Source organism: Odontesthes bonariensis, chromosome 1, assembly GCF_027942865.1.
Source record: "Odontesthes bonariensis isolate fOdoBon6 chromosome 1, fOdoBon6.hap1, whole genome shotgun sequence".
In the NCBI taxonomy this organism is placed as follows: domain Eukaryota; kingdom Metazoa; phylum Chordata; class Actinopteri; order Atheriniformes; family Atherinopsidae; genus Odontesthes; species Odontesthes bonariensis.
Genome location: NC_134506.1, coordinates 22,962,034 through 22,977,511, shown reverse-complemented (window position 1 = coordinate 22,977,511; position 15,478 = coordinate 22,962,034). Strand labels below are relative to the sequence as shown.

Below are 15,478 nucleotides of genomic sequence, written 5' to 3'. Positions count from 1 at the left end.
CCATTGTAATCCCACAATTCCCCACTGCTTCTTCTTCTTCTTCTTCTTCTACAAGATGCAGTAAAGACCCGTTGCTGCCGCCTGAAGATCATTTTGAAAAATTACAATGAAGGAATTGAATAAGATCTTTCAGTTGAGGTCATAACAAAATGCACAACATTTATCGCAGTTTTTTATGTTTCACAATGTTCCTTGATAAATCATGATTTCAAGAATCTAACTTACAATTAATAATTAACCATTTAACAATTAACAATTTAACTGTGGAAAAAGACAGTTAACATCATAAGTGAAGAGGATGGAGTTGGAGATGGTAATCACTACAAGTAATTTGCAGTTCATTTGAAAGACAGACTGGACTGGAGGACCAACACACAGATGTCGTTTACAAGTGGGAGATTAGTAGCGTCAGTAATGTACTAGATATGCCAGAAGGTTCAACAAAACAGGTGAATTCAGAGGGCTGGAAACATCATGGGTCAGAATCTGGAGATTTTTAAGTTAACGAGAAGCACCAACTCCCACTATAAAAAGCGGATAACCCATCCTACTCTCTCCATGACTTTTACGGCGACAGCATTTAGACTTCAAACATCTCATTTAGCTCTGGTAATCATTCACTCTGTTCACCACAGGGGAACACAATATTGCACTTGGTACATTGTCTTTCTTCTTGTGAATTCTTTCTGTCATGCATTCCATCCACCTGTCTTTACATAGTGTTTTGTTTTTTTGCACGTCCACCTAAATGTTGATTAACATTGCAAAGACATGTGGACATAACATTTCTATTTGCAGTCATCTGCATGTACAGTTTCAAGCTTATGCAGCACAAATTTTCTGATGTTTATTTATGTAGTGAATTGGTTTTGCCAATGTCAGTTTAAACCACACAACTGTTACTTAAATGGAAACGCTTTGGCCTAAAAAGATGTTGTCTTTGCCATCACTCTACCACTCGTTGTTGTTTCAATCTCTGACACTCAACCTTTACATACACTTCCCAATCTAATCTTCTAACCCTTTTTACTGTCTAATGGTTTTTTTCCGTTCCCTTTGAGATTCTACTTGATCCGCTCTTGCCCATTAACCAAGTCCAGCAACAGAATCGTCCCTCAATTCTAAGGGGCTAATCAATAAATTGTTTTTTTTAGTGAAAATGAGAGAGAAAATGTTTGTAATAATCTTCCGGTTGATACCATATCTATTGTAGTCAAATCTAGTACCTATCAGTGAGATCCATATGCTTCCCAGGAACCTTATCAGCACAGAGAGAGGCACAGCAGCAAATAGAACGTCAGGTTTTATTTTTAGAATGTGAAATAAATACATTTCAAGCTTATTTTTCTTAGTTGCTTATGGTCTGCAACTGAAAACAGTCAAATAATATAATGTTTAAAATAACGTTACATAAAACCCGGAAATGCATGTTAATCAAATGCGTTGTCATAACGCACACTTGACAGCCTTCACACAGTCCACACAAAAAAATATATACTCTGGTCTCGTGTTCATAGAGCGCTCGATCTGATTGGCTATAATCCAAAAACTCTCACTTTGATTGGTCAGTGGTGGGGTTTTTGCTCTCTGAGACATGTCATTGGTCTGTTTCACATGTCTGCTGATGTTTCTACCGGTGTAGGGTGTTTCATGGTTTCGTAACGAACAACTTTGCGTGGGGTTTTACTCTTGTTTCTATAAAGTGTTTTTGTTGCGGCGACAGTAAGAACTTTGCGCTATTCTAGAGATTTTTTTTTTTTTATCCTCAATCATACTGATTGGAAAGGCAGTCTAGACGTAGCTATCTTGCGTTGCATCCATACCTGGCTTTCAGAAGCTAACGTTAGCTAGGTCTTTGTGGATATAGATTATTCACACTAAGGTCAGAATGGGTGAAGAAATTAACGACAACCTAAACACGGCCAGCGAACCCGCTAACGACTCCAGTAATGAGAAAAACGGCGAAACAGCGGACAGTGGCGTAAAATATTACACGTTAGAGGACATAAGAGTACACAATTTGAGCCATGACACATGGCTCATCATCCACGATAAAGTATATGACATCACAGGTTTCCTGGAAGAGGTAAGAAAACAATTATATCAACTGGTTGCATCTTCTCTTACTTTTATATTGTTATACAGTGTGATTTTGACGTTAAGTCTTTAGCCATGACCACTTCCTGGAACTACAAAAGGTTTAACGGTGTCATGAGTTGACGTGTAACTTGGGCTGGCTGTGCCCACCCAGGCTTTTAAAAGAGACCATACCGCCGTGAAATGTCAAAATGTCACGGGAGTTCAGGGTTTAATAAGATTGTCTCGAGGGATATATGGATACGTCTTCAGGAAAATATAGAGCAACACGAGCTGACTTTAAGGACTAGTGGACGTAAGCTTTTAACTCATAGCTACCGGAGTTGCGCTTTGTTTTCATATAAAGGTAACTTGAGCAAGCTGTGGGCTTGCTCTCAAAGAGCCTTGACACTTCAGGAAGCTCTTGCTGTTGTATTATGAAGATTAGTGTACTGTACAGTAGCTAATCAGATGCACATGTGGTGGTATTTAGATCTTAGGCTGATTTTAGTGAGCTAAAATCAGCCGTGTTTCATATTAAAAACGGTTATTTTTAAAGGAAATAAATTGAGTAAAAATGTTTTTAGTTAGGGAAAAAATATTATGCACAAAAAGTATTCAAAGTTATTAACTGTATAAAGTTGGACAAGTTTATCAACATTTTGATATTGGTCTCTATTGACATTATATTCTTTTTTTTCTCCAATTTGGTTGCTGTAAAATGCTTGTCTCCTTGTGAGTAATAAAGTACTCATGAGCTATGTGTATCTATTACCAACCGTGCAGCTGGGGACAGTGAAGTCACTTGCTTTGATTAGAGTCCAGTAGAATAAATGCACTGCATTTAGAGGGTTAGATGGCTCTCTTGTTTTGTTTTTTTGTTAGTTTGAGTTGTTGATTGTGGTGTGCCGGATGATATTTCACTTCAAAATGAAGTGATGCAGAAGCTCAGCGCATAGTATCTGCGTCAGTGTATTAACATTCTACTCCTTAAAGACTGTCTTAATGCATGTCGGAGTCTTGTTAGTGTCAGTTTTCATTGCTAAACTTAATCACCAACTTTTACCCCCTTCTGTGATTCAGCATCCAGGCGGTGAGGAGGTTTTGCTGGAGCAGGGAGGTGCAGACGCCACAGAGAGCTTTGAGGATGTAGGTCATTCCACGGATGCCAGGGAGATGCTCCTGCAGTACTACATTGGGGAGGTTCACATGGTAAGAATGAACATTTCTAGCTTTATCATGGTAATATCCGTCTATCAAATGCTAGAGTTGAATATCTATGAGATCAGTATCGGGGCATTAGCGTAACGCAATCAAGTGGAGCAAATTATTAGTGCCGCGTCATGTTTTTGAGGAAAAAGTAGCTTTTTGTTTCACATATAGCCTTGTTGTTTGGAGTCACGAGTTGATGTCATGCGAGAATTTCTATTTTAGACACTTTTTAAGAAGCTCTGAAACAACGCTCGAATTAAATGCAAACTGGTTTGTGACAGCTTCAGGAATCTTTGCAATGTGAGCAGTAGTTCTTTATACAGTAAGTGACGAAGAGATGTATTGTTTCCTTCATTCGTACCCGCCTAGCTAAAAGACTATTTGAAGTTTTCAAAAGTCTTTCCACTTAACATTCAGTCTAACATCTATTTAATCTATCGATTTTTAAAGAAATTGTATTGACTTGTTAAAGATGGTCATCCAACTGTGATGTGTAAAAGCTGCAGTTTCCATTAGGTCAGCATGCACCTCAAAGCGAGAAGTGGCACAAGGACTCAAAGACAAAAAAGTATAGTATGATTATATGAGACTTTATGAAATATACCATTCAGTGGTTTATGATAGACTTAAATTCATATGTACTGTAATTACAGCTTCAGGGGACAGATTCACAATATTTCAAGTCTCAGTTCTGTGAGAATTTTGTAAGAGGCTTACTTGCTTTGGCCATTCCTTCTTTTCATAGTGGTCTTTAAAGAAGTCCTTTACCAATGCGCTTTTACTGTAAGCAGGGAAAGAAAGTCCATGCTTAGTTAAAAGAATACCATGTGGGCATAGTTCAGTTTATCTCAAGCTACTATAAGACTCAGGTAGGTTGATTTAGACAAATCAAGGGGTCGCTCTCCAAGGTCTTTGGAATTATGATCTATTTCCTGCATGTCTGCAAGAAGATGAAGTTTTACCATTTTTTTTATAAAAAAAAAATTAATTAGTTAATAATATTTAAAAAAAAAAAAAGATTCATGTCTCCTATATTTATCCATATTAACAATGACAGGAAGAGATAAGACAACAGAGTACAGCTGCATGTTGAAAGAATATTCTTCTCTCTTTCTGTTCAGCCACATCTTTCTGGCATCATTACTACCAATTTGTTTTGTCTGACATTAATAAAACCTTCTACGCACTACACCACAAAGTCAAATGATTATTGTCAGTCGGTTGGACTTAACCTACCACAAAAACCAATAAGGTTTAAGAATATTGAGCTTTCTGTGTTTCTTTTCCCTAGACCTGGTTACTGAATACGCCTGGGAATGTCCCACTTGTGACACTGATTACAATGAATATATTGAGCCAACTACCTCGTATTATATATAGATTTTTTTATATATATCTATTAATACTAACATGTACCTTGCATCATATTAAGTTGCCTGTATTTGTCTGTCTTTGTAGGATGACAGAAAAAAGGTGAACACTAAGGTAAGTTCCAGTGCCTGACCAAGCGATCTAGTGACAAGTGTTTGACTTTCCAGTTTCCTCTATGAATTGGCGTCCTTTTGTTTCTACTACAGGAGGAACAAGTCGCAAATTCAGGAGATTCCAGGTAAGTCAGTACAATAAATCAGTCAGGCTTACTTTTTTTTTTACTTTATACTACCAATGTCTATAAGCCCCAAAAACCTGTTAAAATTCTTGTGAATGTAGACACAAAGATGACTTGCAGTGTATGTATAAATCCCTGTAAGTACGTGAAGAAGTAGAGTATTTTTTTAAATTCAGTATTTGGTGTTCCGTTTACCCAACAGCTCCTGGACGTTGTGGTTTATACCTGCTGCCGCCGCAGCCGTTGTTGGGATCATGTATCGTTTGTTAATGTCCGAACACAAGAGCTCTTGAGCGGCGGTATCCTGTTTTCATCTCATTCTTTCATCTGGCGGCCTTGAGTTGTTTGACCAAAACCTCCTCTTGCTGAACGCACACAATTCAGAAAATCGACATCCTCAGCAAAAAGAAGATGGAGGGAGCAGTTTGATAAAAATTTTCTTGTCCTCATCCATCTGCACGGAAAGTTACTAATAAAAAGTTGGGCGGAGACTTTATTAAATGCTCTGCCCTTCACTACTTTTTACGTCATTGTCAACACGTCCATTGTCATTAATGTTTAATGCTGACTCTTAAGTTAGACTTTAATATGCATTTGACACAAGGTGAACACTGGAATTTTCATAACTCATACGCTCTTTCAGAGACAGCCTCTCACTCTTACACAATCCCACAGACAGACTGTGGAGGCACTGAAGGATATGTCGCTGTGCAGAACAGTGACGACATCACGTTGATTGCACGCGGTCAACGTTCACCTTTTTATTCTGCCTTATGACTTCCTTAACCTCCAGAGCATTCTTGTGGATGTTGAAGTGAGAAAAGTTATTGTTAGATTCAAATTCATTCATTCCTTCCTTCCTTAGTGCACAGTTCTGTTAACCAATGTTTGATTGCATCTGTCACTTGCAAACACACAATCTGTCCAGTTATGCAAATGCAGTGTCAAATCTTTGTTTGTTCCTTTTTGAAAATCATGTTAAATTATATTGTATCTATGATTATTTAAGATTGAACATCCTTTATTTGTCCCTTTTTTTTGTAAGTGTGCAGTATCAATAATTCAGTACTCTGTGTCCACATGTAGTAAATGGCTTTGAGTATCCTTGGAAAAAAAAAAAAAAAAAAACGTTTGAACTTCTCCCTCAACATGCTGTTTGTTATTTAACTGATGCTTTTACTCCACTTCCTTTCATTGTAATGCATCTTCACTTTCTATACTTGGCGAGAGGTACTGTCCTGGTGGGGTTTGAATCGCATTTCCATTAAGTACTCTGTTTCTTGTGCCGTTTGAAAATCAAGGGACTTGCCAGATTACATTAGAGCCATAAGTGCTTTTGAGTCGACAGTTGGTTTCCTTGCATGTTAAATCATGTTTTGTTTAACCAAACCTTTTCAGTTTGGTTCAGCTAAGCTATTCACCAAGTTTATTAGATGAATGAAACTCATAGCTTATTTTATATTAAAAAATAATCCAACTGCATAGATCATTTCTCAAGTTTCAGAACAAACTTATGATTTTTACATTTGACCAAAACATCACTTGCAGATGTGAAAATAAAGTTTGTTCAATCTGAAATATCAACATGTCATCTCTTTGCATTTCAACTGTCATTTCAAATAAAAAGGTAATGGCTAATAAGCTTTGTGAACAAGAAAACGTATGTTCAAATGGTGTGGCGTCTGCTTGTGTTGCCCCAGAAAACCGAGATAATGCGCACATACAGAGTGATGAGGGGCCATCCTGCTGCCACAGCTGGTAAAAACAAGCACAGAGTTCAAAAGGTGCAGGTGTTGAGCATCATGAACATGAAGCTAATGGCATTAAATAAGTGAAAAAGGAAAACAAAACGCATTATTTGGTCCTGGATGGTTACCGCAGTGAGTTGTGTTTAAATACGGTCAGAAAAATATGACAAAATGAACAAATGACATGACGTTTTTCCAAAATGTCCCCTCACAACTCACACTTTCCTTTGAATATTAATGAGCTCACGTATACACATTAATACCGTTTTGAAAGGAGAACAGATGTTGAAGAGAATAACATTGGGTTAAATTTCACCCTTTTGGTCGACTGCAATATTCTAGAATTTGTAATCTGAAAACTGGTGATAAATTTGTCACTTTGATTTTTTTATTTAGGCAGTTGTGCCAATGGAGGGGACATATTACAACACCCTGTTGTGAATAAATTGCAACAGACTATCTAATAAAGTTATTTATAAACACTTATTTTTTTTACTCATAGGAAACATTTTTATAGTGCAAACCCAGTAAAAAAAAGAAAATACACCCCTGAGCTAATTTTCCTGGAAAAGACACAGATGTAAGTGGAGACGAGCAGGACAGGCTGGTTATCGAAATAAAAGCCTCTCCATTTGCAACCTCCACAAGAGCCCTCGCGGGTTAGAGTACCTGTGGCAAACAAAGCACACAGCACAAATACACATCCAGAAATTCACCATCTTTCATCAGCTTAAAGCTGCTGGGACATTGTGTTTTTTTTCTTTTTGAGAATGACTCCATTGCTGCCTGTATTTTCATATAAGATTTTATCAAGTACAGAAATACTGAAGCCAAAAATATTTGCAAATATCATATAGCAACAAGAGAAACTGCATTTTATCGCTTGCATTTAAATAAATAAAATTTTTTCCCCCCATTTTATACTTAATATAGACACAAGATGGCACTGCAATCTCAAGACTACATTTGGTGTCCGAGAGGCATAGAAAATAATCCGACTTGTGCCTCCAATCTGTCTTTATCACAAGGAACAGACCAGCAGAGAACACAATACATACATATCTCATGTAATTATATATATATATATATATATATATCCGTTAGTATATGAATAACTTCTTGCAAAATTGTGACTGTGCTGGTGTGATACTGATGAAGATCAGTGGAGTCTTGTTAAATCTGGATAATTTCTTATGAATATTTTCTCATGAATTTATTGGCCATTTACTGCCATGGCAGCCTTGTCGTGACAGAAATGATGTCAATAGAGAATGAAAAGTTCTACTAAGAATGCATGTTGTATCTGTGTGAACCTTTGTACGAATATTATATTCCCCATGACTGATTTGCCTGTCATTTCTATTAGCTGCAATCCTCAAAGAGAGCCGAGGGTGCTAATGCACAACACTTCAGTGTCCTGGGAGACCCATTTGGGAGAAAAATGTCAAAACAGTCTGAAAAGCACTTAGGAGATGCAGCTGGAATAAATATATTGTAAAAGTTTTGAATTAGTTTAAAAAAAAAAAAAAAAGGATTATAGTCATGGAATACATAAAATCTTGTTGTTTTTATTGATTAATAGAATAGAATTACTTTATTGCTGTTCTCAGGTATGCAATGATAGCAAATACTGTACTACATACCAATCAAACATTTGTCTGCAAAGGGAATCCTGTTTGGATTGAGCAGCTTTGAGAGCTGTCTGAAAAGGTTAACTAAAAAAAAACATAATCACAATAAAAGATTCCACAGACCAATAAAAGCAATTTTTTTCTCCTGCCAAGGCGCTTCGTCATATTTCAGATCCTGGATCTACGCACCGTTGTTTAGCAATGTGAATTTAAAAACATCTCAAATAAATCAACTTTGTTTAAAATGTTTAAACAGTCAGAGTCATCTTTGCATGCAAAAAAATAAGAGCAAAAAAAGATTAGATCACTTTACAAAGTATTAAAGTTCCCATTTTCTGAACAATGTTCTTTAACCTGTCATCCAACATCTTGTGTCAGGTGGCAAATGTTAGAAAATTAAATATCAAATTTGTATTTTACAGACACTTTGTACCAACAGGAGTTGCTTTCTTCTTTTTTTTTTTTAGCTTTAAAGTAATTGAAAAATAAGTATATCGCTGGACTGTTTTGCCATATTTGAGCGATCAACAATAAGCAAAACAGGCACGTTGTCAAGATTAAAAGAGTTAAAGAACTCTTCAAAACCTTTAAAAAAAAGTGGTTGATGCCTCAGTACTGAAAGATTATTAAAAAAAATAATAATAAAAAAGCAGCTCCAAATTATTTTAAATCAATAAAAAGGGAAGATTTTAATCTGCCCAGAGAGCCCTAAAACTCACAGGATCTACAAATGGTTCTGCAGCTGTTGTTGTCAAAATGCTTGGGTCAACAAGCATAGCAAGACTCCACATTTATCAGCATGAGAGGCGTGCTGATAAAAGTCTTTACTGTTGACAAAAAACATTAGAACAAAGCATTTGCATATTGACATACAGGGAAAAACGAGGCCTTTTGGAACGTTGTGTTCTGGATGGGTGACTCAGAGTTGTTAGACCACAATGACAATAGTCAGGTTTGGTGCAGGCCAAAATAGGGAGAACCTCATACCAACTGTGAAGCACAGTGCTCGTAATGTTATGGTATAGGATTGCCTCCCTGTTTCAGGGACTCTGCAGCTTGCAGTTGTTGATTCAGCTATGAATCATGCAGAATGAGTGGGCCTTTCCACAGGATAATCATCAAAATATTGGGATGTAAAAAGGCAGTCGATGTAACCACACCCTCAAATATTTGCATTTCAAAGAATTTTACACAGAGGAGCGGTCAGAAATTTCAGCCAGGCAACGGCAGAGACTCGTGCACAATTATGCAAAACACCTTCAAGAGGAAATTCTGCTGAGGGGAGCAATACTGCCTCAAAGGCCAAGGGTGCACTACTTATTTTATTTATATATTTGTGCTCAGTACCCTTTCTCTAGGCACTATTTCAAAGAGGAATAAATGTTTAATTGTTCAAATATATCAAAAATGATGTTTTTATGGGATCTAATTACTTTTTCTTATGGGTGTATATAAAAAAAAAAAAAACGTAGCCTTTTTCCAATTATGAACTGCACGGTGGTACGCAGACAAGAGGTTTCCAATTAGTTTTGTTGGTCATCTAATTTGCCTCATTTTAATGTATTACTTTAAAACGACACAAGTTTGTATTGCAATGATGGATTAGGCAATATATTCTATTTGAATAAGTCTTTCACACAAACACATACAAGATACTTTATATGTGACCAGTAAAACTCATTTCTTCATCATACAGCCTCCCTGTACATTACGTTTTGAGGAAATACTGCATGCATGCAATGCTTGCACTCTCCGTTTCCATTCTCAGCTGGGATAACAAAGTAATTCAATCAGTGAGACAAACAGCTAGAACTACTTGTGTTGCAGTTTTGCATTGTTTTTCTGCTACACACCAGGTCTCAGGCTCTGGAGATATAAATATATATTTACATAAAATGGAAGCAAAGATGTTAACTGGCAGCTGACAAATTATGTGTGAAAGACAGAGCAGCTCATGCTAGAAAATGCTATTAAAGGACTGAAAAAAAAAAAAAAAAACTCATGAGACTTTGGTACCGTGAGTAAGTTACACTAGTAAGTGGCAGGTCTGTTTTGTTCTTTAGTTGCATATGTGCGTTAGACTTACAAAAATTAGCAAGCAACTTAAAAGGCTAACAAACTATTCAAAGGCATCATGCTTTATTTCACAAATCATCTATAAATCAATACATTTATTCTTTATATTTTGACTTTAGAAACATAATATGTACATACAAAAGTCATTAAGTCATCTGACTGACATAACTTAGGGATTTTACTGATACTTGCTGATGGCAGCACACCAAAGGCTAAAATGAATTGCCTAAAATGTTTCTTTGCAATATTTTTTAAATGATCAACTCATTCTAAAATCAACGTTCACTGTGACAGTAGCCGTTTTTCAGAAAGAGGAATATGTTAATTGCAAAGTTGGTAAAGACACTGAGGAGTAACTTCAGAGGCTGTTTGTTTGTTTAGAGATATCATAGTAAGCCTAAATCTTCCCAACACAAGTTATCTCCTCCCAGCACAAATGTGGTGACCTTTCTGCAGTGTAGGTGCTTAATTGCTTTTCTCCCGGCATGCACCGAAAGGTTGCGACTTAAATGTTAATTTCTCTTTGTTGTTATATGCCAAAATCTTTGATGCACAGTTTAAAATGAAAAAGAGGCAGATGGCCTCAGTTCTTCAAAGTTTTTGTAGTCAGTAATGTTCACACACATCTCAAATAAAAAGAAAGCTAAATATTAGTTCCTTCTGATGAGCTAGTTGATTAACTCCAAATATCTGAGATACGTTGACCTAAGCAACACGTCTAAACAGGCTGACGCTTCTAAAACCTGGATGCAGAATAATGGCAGGCATTTCTGGAGCACAGACGAGTTTGATGGCTAGTTATAAAACAACTAAAATGGTGGTTTAAGAAGCCGTTTCTGATCAAAAATCAAATCCTAGCAACAGTATGTCAGTGAGTAAAACTAAAAATCCAAATCACTTATAAACAAAGGCTGTATTCTGGTCAACTGAACTATGTTTTCTGATTGAATATTAATAAAAAAAAAATAAAAAAATAATCCGTATATACAACATAGCCTGTCTGAGTATCAAACCATCTGTGTTACAGCCCATGGGATCATTACTGGATCCCTTAACCTTGATGCCATATAAGTGGAATGAGTCAATGACATGGCCTTGATTGTCAAACCCACCAAGACAATGCGTCACAGTACAGAGTTCACTGACCATATCCTTTCGCCATGCTGGTGGTACTGTCCAGGTCCAGAGGTCCTAGGCCAGCAGTGTACAGGTGGAGGACAAACTGGAAGAGCGCTCATGCACACTGTTGTTATTATCCAAAAATCTTGATGCAAATTGTTCCGATGAAGTGTTGCTGCACCCGAGGGTGTTGGCCAATTCAGGGCAGAGGGACAGAGCCAGCCTCTGGAGGACTAGATGAAATTTCCTGCGGAAGTTTCTGTTTATCCAAAAATAGAAGATGCAGTTGAGGAAACCATTGGAAGTTGGAAGCCACACCACCACAAACTCAACCCACTCTGGTACACTGCTGCCTGAGACTGCTGTGAGCAAGAAAACACTGAAGTAACTCACATGTCTAGAGTGCAGTGATAACAGAGTTAACACAATTTGGTCTTTGATCATGTACATTTAAGCCCAAAATTATTCTTTCCCAAGGATCCCATTTGTTGGACCAATAACTTTGAGTTTGTAAATTATAAAAGACAAACGTCCGTAAGAGAGTGTTAAAGATAGTTTTTAGAAACATCTTTACAAATGATAAATAAATTACAGAATTTAAAATCATTCAAACCCTTTCCCAGTAATAAGCTGTAAAGTCTAAACTTGCAATCACAGCAACCAAAATCATTGCCAACCAGCTTTTTGCATTTCTCTACTGGAATTATGTTCCAGTCTCGTTTGTCTCTGTGTGGCCCTGTGATGGACTGGCGACCTGTCCAGGGTGTACCCTGCCTCTCGCCCAATGAGAGCTGGGATAGGCTCCAGCCTGGAAGGGGTTTAATGCAAGTGTCCTTCCAATGGCCTAGATAAACACATTGTAAAAGTCATCATCACTACATTGAGATTCTGGAGGAAAACATTCGGTAGTTGACTGGAATTCTCTTTTCTAGGCAACACTCAACCTGTAAGGAGGTCAAGAAAGAATTAAATGAGTAGGAGAAACCAACAATTTTATTTCCAAACCTGAATTCAAACCGAAACTTAAGACCAGAGAGATGATAAGGTAGTATTCAAGTATCACCAGATACCATCGAAAAACAGGAGCTTTCCTGTTCAGGTTTTTCCATTTATGTTCTTAATACAACGTGTTTTTAACAACTATTTTTAGTCACTTTTTATCACATTTCCAGCTAGTAAACACCTATGGTCTAAATAAGAATTCATAATGAATAAAAATTTCACATGGGTATGGATAATTTGGTGGTTGCATATAAACTGATATTGATGAGAATAAAATGTGTTGGATAAAACACAGGAAATCACTGAATTTATTTCACCAGTGAGGGATGATATGAGGCAATCAACTTGACATTTACAGTCCACATCACAAAATACTAAATGAGTTGGGATTTGGTTTAATGAAAGAAAGCGCTTTAATGTGAGAATCACACATTTGGACAGACTCACACAGTAGTTTAAGTTCAGACTGCCAGCTTCATTTTTCAGGGATTTTCATCCATATCTGACTGATTAAATCCCCATTTGCAAAAGGTCTTCACTTCTAAAAAATATTGAGCTGTGACTCCACTTGGAGACTTGATTACTCCAAGAAAATGAGAAAAGTTAAAAAGAAAAAATAAATAAATAAATATATATATATATATATATATATATATATATATATGAGTCATAACTGGCCTTGAATCAGTATATACATGTCCACAACTACATAAATAACTGACAGCTACTCCTCCCACAGTTCTGGCAAAAGCTGACAGATTTGATGGGGGAAATGTTCAATAGTTTTGAAAACATAAATTAGTCCCACAAATCAGCTTTGAAAGATCTTGTTTTCTTTTAAACAAGAAAACAAAAATGTATATTTTATCAAAAAACTTCTAAACACTGACTTGACTTCTCGTACAATTCATTTTATGTCATACTATATACAAAGAGCACATTAATAAACTAGACCCAGGCTAAAAGAAGCTGGCTGTTAAATACGCAACTTCCAATTAACGATAGCTACCCAGTATACAGACATCAGCAGAGTGCATTAGCTATTTCATGGTTTGAATTTAGTCATTCTTCACTGTGATGTACACCAATAACGTAAATCTTTCAGAGGAGTTGGTTTCACTGATGCAGGAGAAATAAACTGTAAAATACTTTTACAGTTTGTATTTAGGTTTTTAGTTGGAGATTTATTTCTATTTATGAGGCTCAACACAGTAATTTTAAGTCTGCGTAAAGTTTAATGATTTATTGTGGAGGGGAGCCAAATTTAGTAAATGTGCAGATTAAGCCAAGCAAGATATTCTCATTATGAAACTTGATTTACAAACTGTGACTATGATTTGTGGTAAGTATGAAAGCAGATTTTAAAATGATGTACCGATCATTTATTAGTGGCGCCTTTCACGCGAAACTACACGTTTAAGATTAATTCTCAGTGATGCTTTGCTTACCGTTGTAGATCATAGTTGCCATGCAGGGTGTCCAACAGGTGTAGTACGCTGCCATCACAGGCACGAGCACCCTTGCTGCCACATTGGGCCTACTGCGACGCACACAGCCGTATTTGCGCAGTTTCAGAGTCTGTCTCTTGGCTGCGCACCAGACTCTCAGGTTTGCATATGTCATGACGATGGAGCAAGGGAAAAATATCAAACATGTCAAGCTCAAGGAGTAGACAACATTTGTAGAGTAGGTTGGATTGCAGACCAGCGATGCGGTAGAAAAATGAACCTCGATGATACCATCTGGAAATGAGATTGGCGACAGTAAAAAGGGTGGGAAACACCAGGCGAAGGCAATCAGGAGCAGTGTCCTTTTTCTTGTCATCAGAGTTGAGTACTGCAGTGGATAAAACACTGCGATGTACCTCTCGAGGCTTATCGTGGCCAGTGTGTACATGCAGGTGGAGTAGACGGTGGCATTACAAAAAGCCACAACATGACAAAGAGCATCTGGCCCCTCAGCATAGTCCTTTAACAGACTCACCCAGAGATTCAAGGGCATGACCAGCAGTCCAAACGCAGAGTCTGCAGCAGTGAGAGAGAGGAGAAAGTACCGAGAGCTTCTTGACCAACCTGCCACCGAAGAAGTAATAACCAGGAGAACTGCAATGTTTCCCAAAGTGATCATTGCGCCCAAAACGATTATTATGCTTACTTTGACGGAGCGGTGGGCCAGCTCCTGCAGTCTCTGAGGGTCAAAGTCTGACAGGTTGGAGCCGTCAGGGCTTGAGAGGTTAAGTGTTGTGTACATTTTCCTTCAAAGTGGCATGAGTGCAAGTAAATCCTAAATCACGTAAGGAGAAAAAGTATAAGCGAAGATATAGAGTTACATTAGAGAGCTGCGGGTGCAGGTTTCCTTTCACTGCTCGCTCGACAATCAGCTACACACCTGCAGAAATTAGTGATGGGCAGTAACATCCCCTGCTGCAGGAAGCTGTCACTTTCCTCCAAAATCATTGGCTGCGTTTGATGTTGCTAAGAAAATCATTAGTGTTTCTTAAACTGTTCAATAAGAAATTTAGATTTATCAACTTCATACTCCTAAGGAAAACCTTGGGTTTTTTTCTGCAGGCCTTGGTCAGCAAACATACAACCAAAGCGGTCAAGAATTGTGAGCAAAAAAATAAAAGCATCAGCTTGGAGTGTCCCAGCCTTAATTCCTTGTTTATTCCCAAATAGTAAAAAAAAATTTAAAAAAAAACCTGTATCTTTTCCTCAGCAACTTCTCTTGGCTTATTGTAAAAAGGTAATGAGGTTGAGTTGACGGGAGCATGAAGTACTTTTCCTAATGCATTCTTATCATGTTTTATCACAGAAGCAATCAAATCTACACATTAGGGTAATAAGATATAAATATGACTACATTACCATGGTTGGTCATTCAAAAAGGAAATAAAAAGCTACTAAAGGCTGTTCACACTCCTGCCCTTATGTTTATTTACATAAATCCCAAATACTGCTATTGTATGAAACCATATTGAGTAGGACTTAGTTGTGACTTGTGTT

The 15,478-nt window shown here is 37.2% G+C and overlaps 2 protein-coding genes across 2 annotated transcripts; one reads left to right on the top strand and one right to left on the bottom strand.

Moving 5' to 3' along the window:
- Positions 1-2: 2 nt before the first annotated feature.
- Positions 3-14,723, bottom strand: LOC142377062 (adenosine receptor A2b). Its single transcript, XM_075460798.1, has 3 exons — positions 13,922-14,723; positions 11,499-11,833; positions 3-81 (listed from the first exon to the last, which is right to left on the bottom strand). The coding sequence occupies exons 1-2, from the start codon at positions 14,721-14,723 to the stop codon at positions 11,544-11,546; spliced, it is 1,092 nt and encodes a 363-aa protein (XP_075316913.1). The 3' UTR covers positions 3-81; positions 11,499-11,543.
- Positions 1,604-6,560, top strand: cyb5b (cytochrome b5 type B). Its single transcript, XM_075460773.1, has 5 exons — positions 1,604-2,086; positions 3,160-3,288; positions 4,747-4,773; positions 4,866-4,897; positions 5,100-6,560. Exons 1-5 carry the CDS (start codon positions 1,889-1,891, stop codon positions 5,188-5,190), a joined length of 477 nt encoding a protein of 158 aa, XP_075316888.1. The 5' UTR covers positions 1,604-1,888; the 3' UTR covers positions 5,191-6,560.
- Positions 14,724-15,478: the final 755 nt, after the last annotated feature.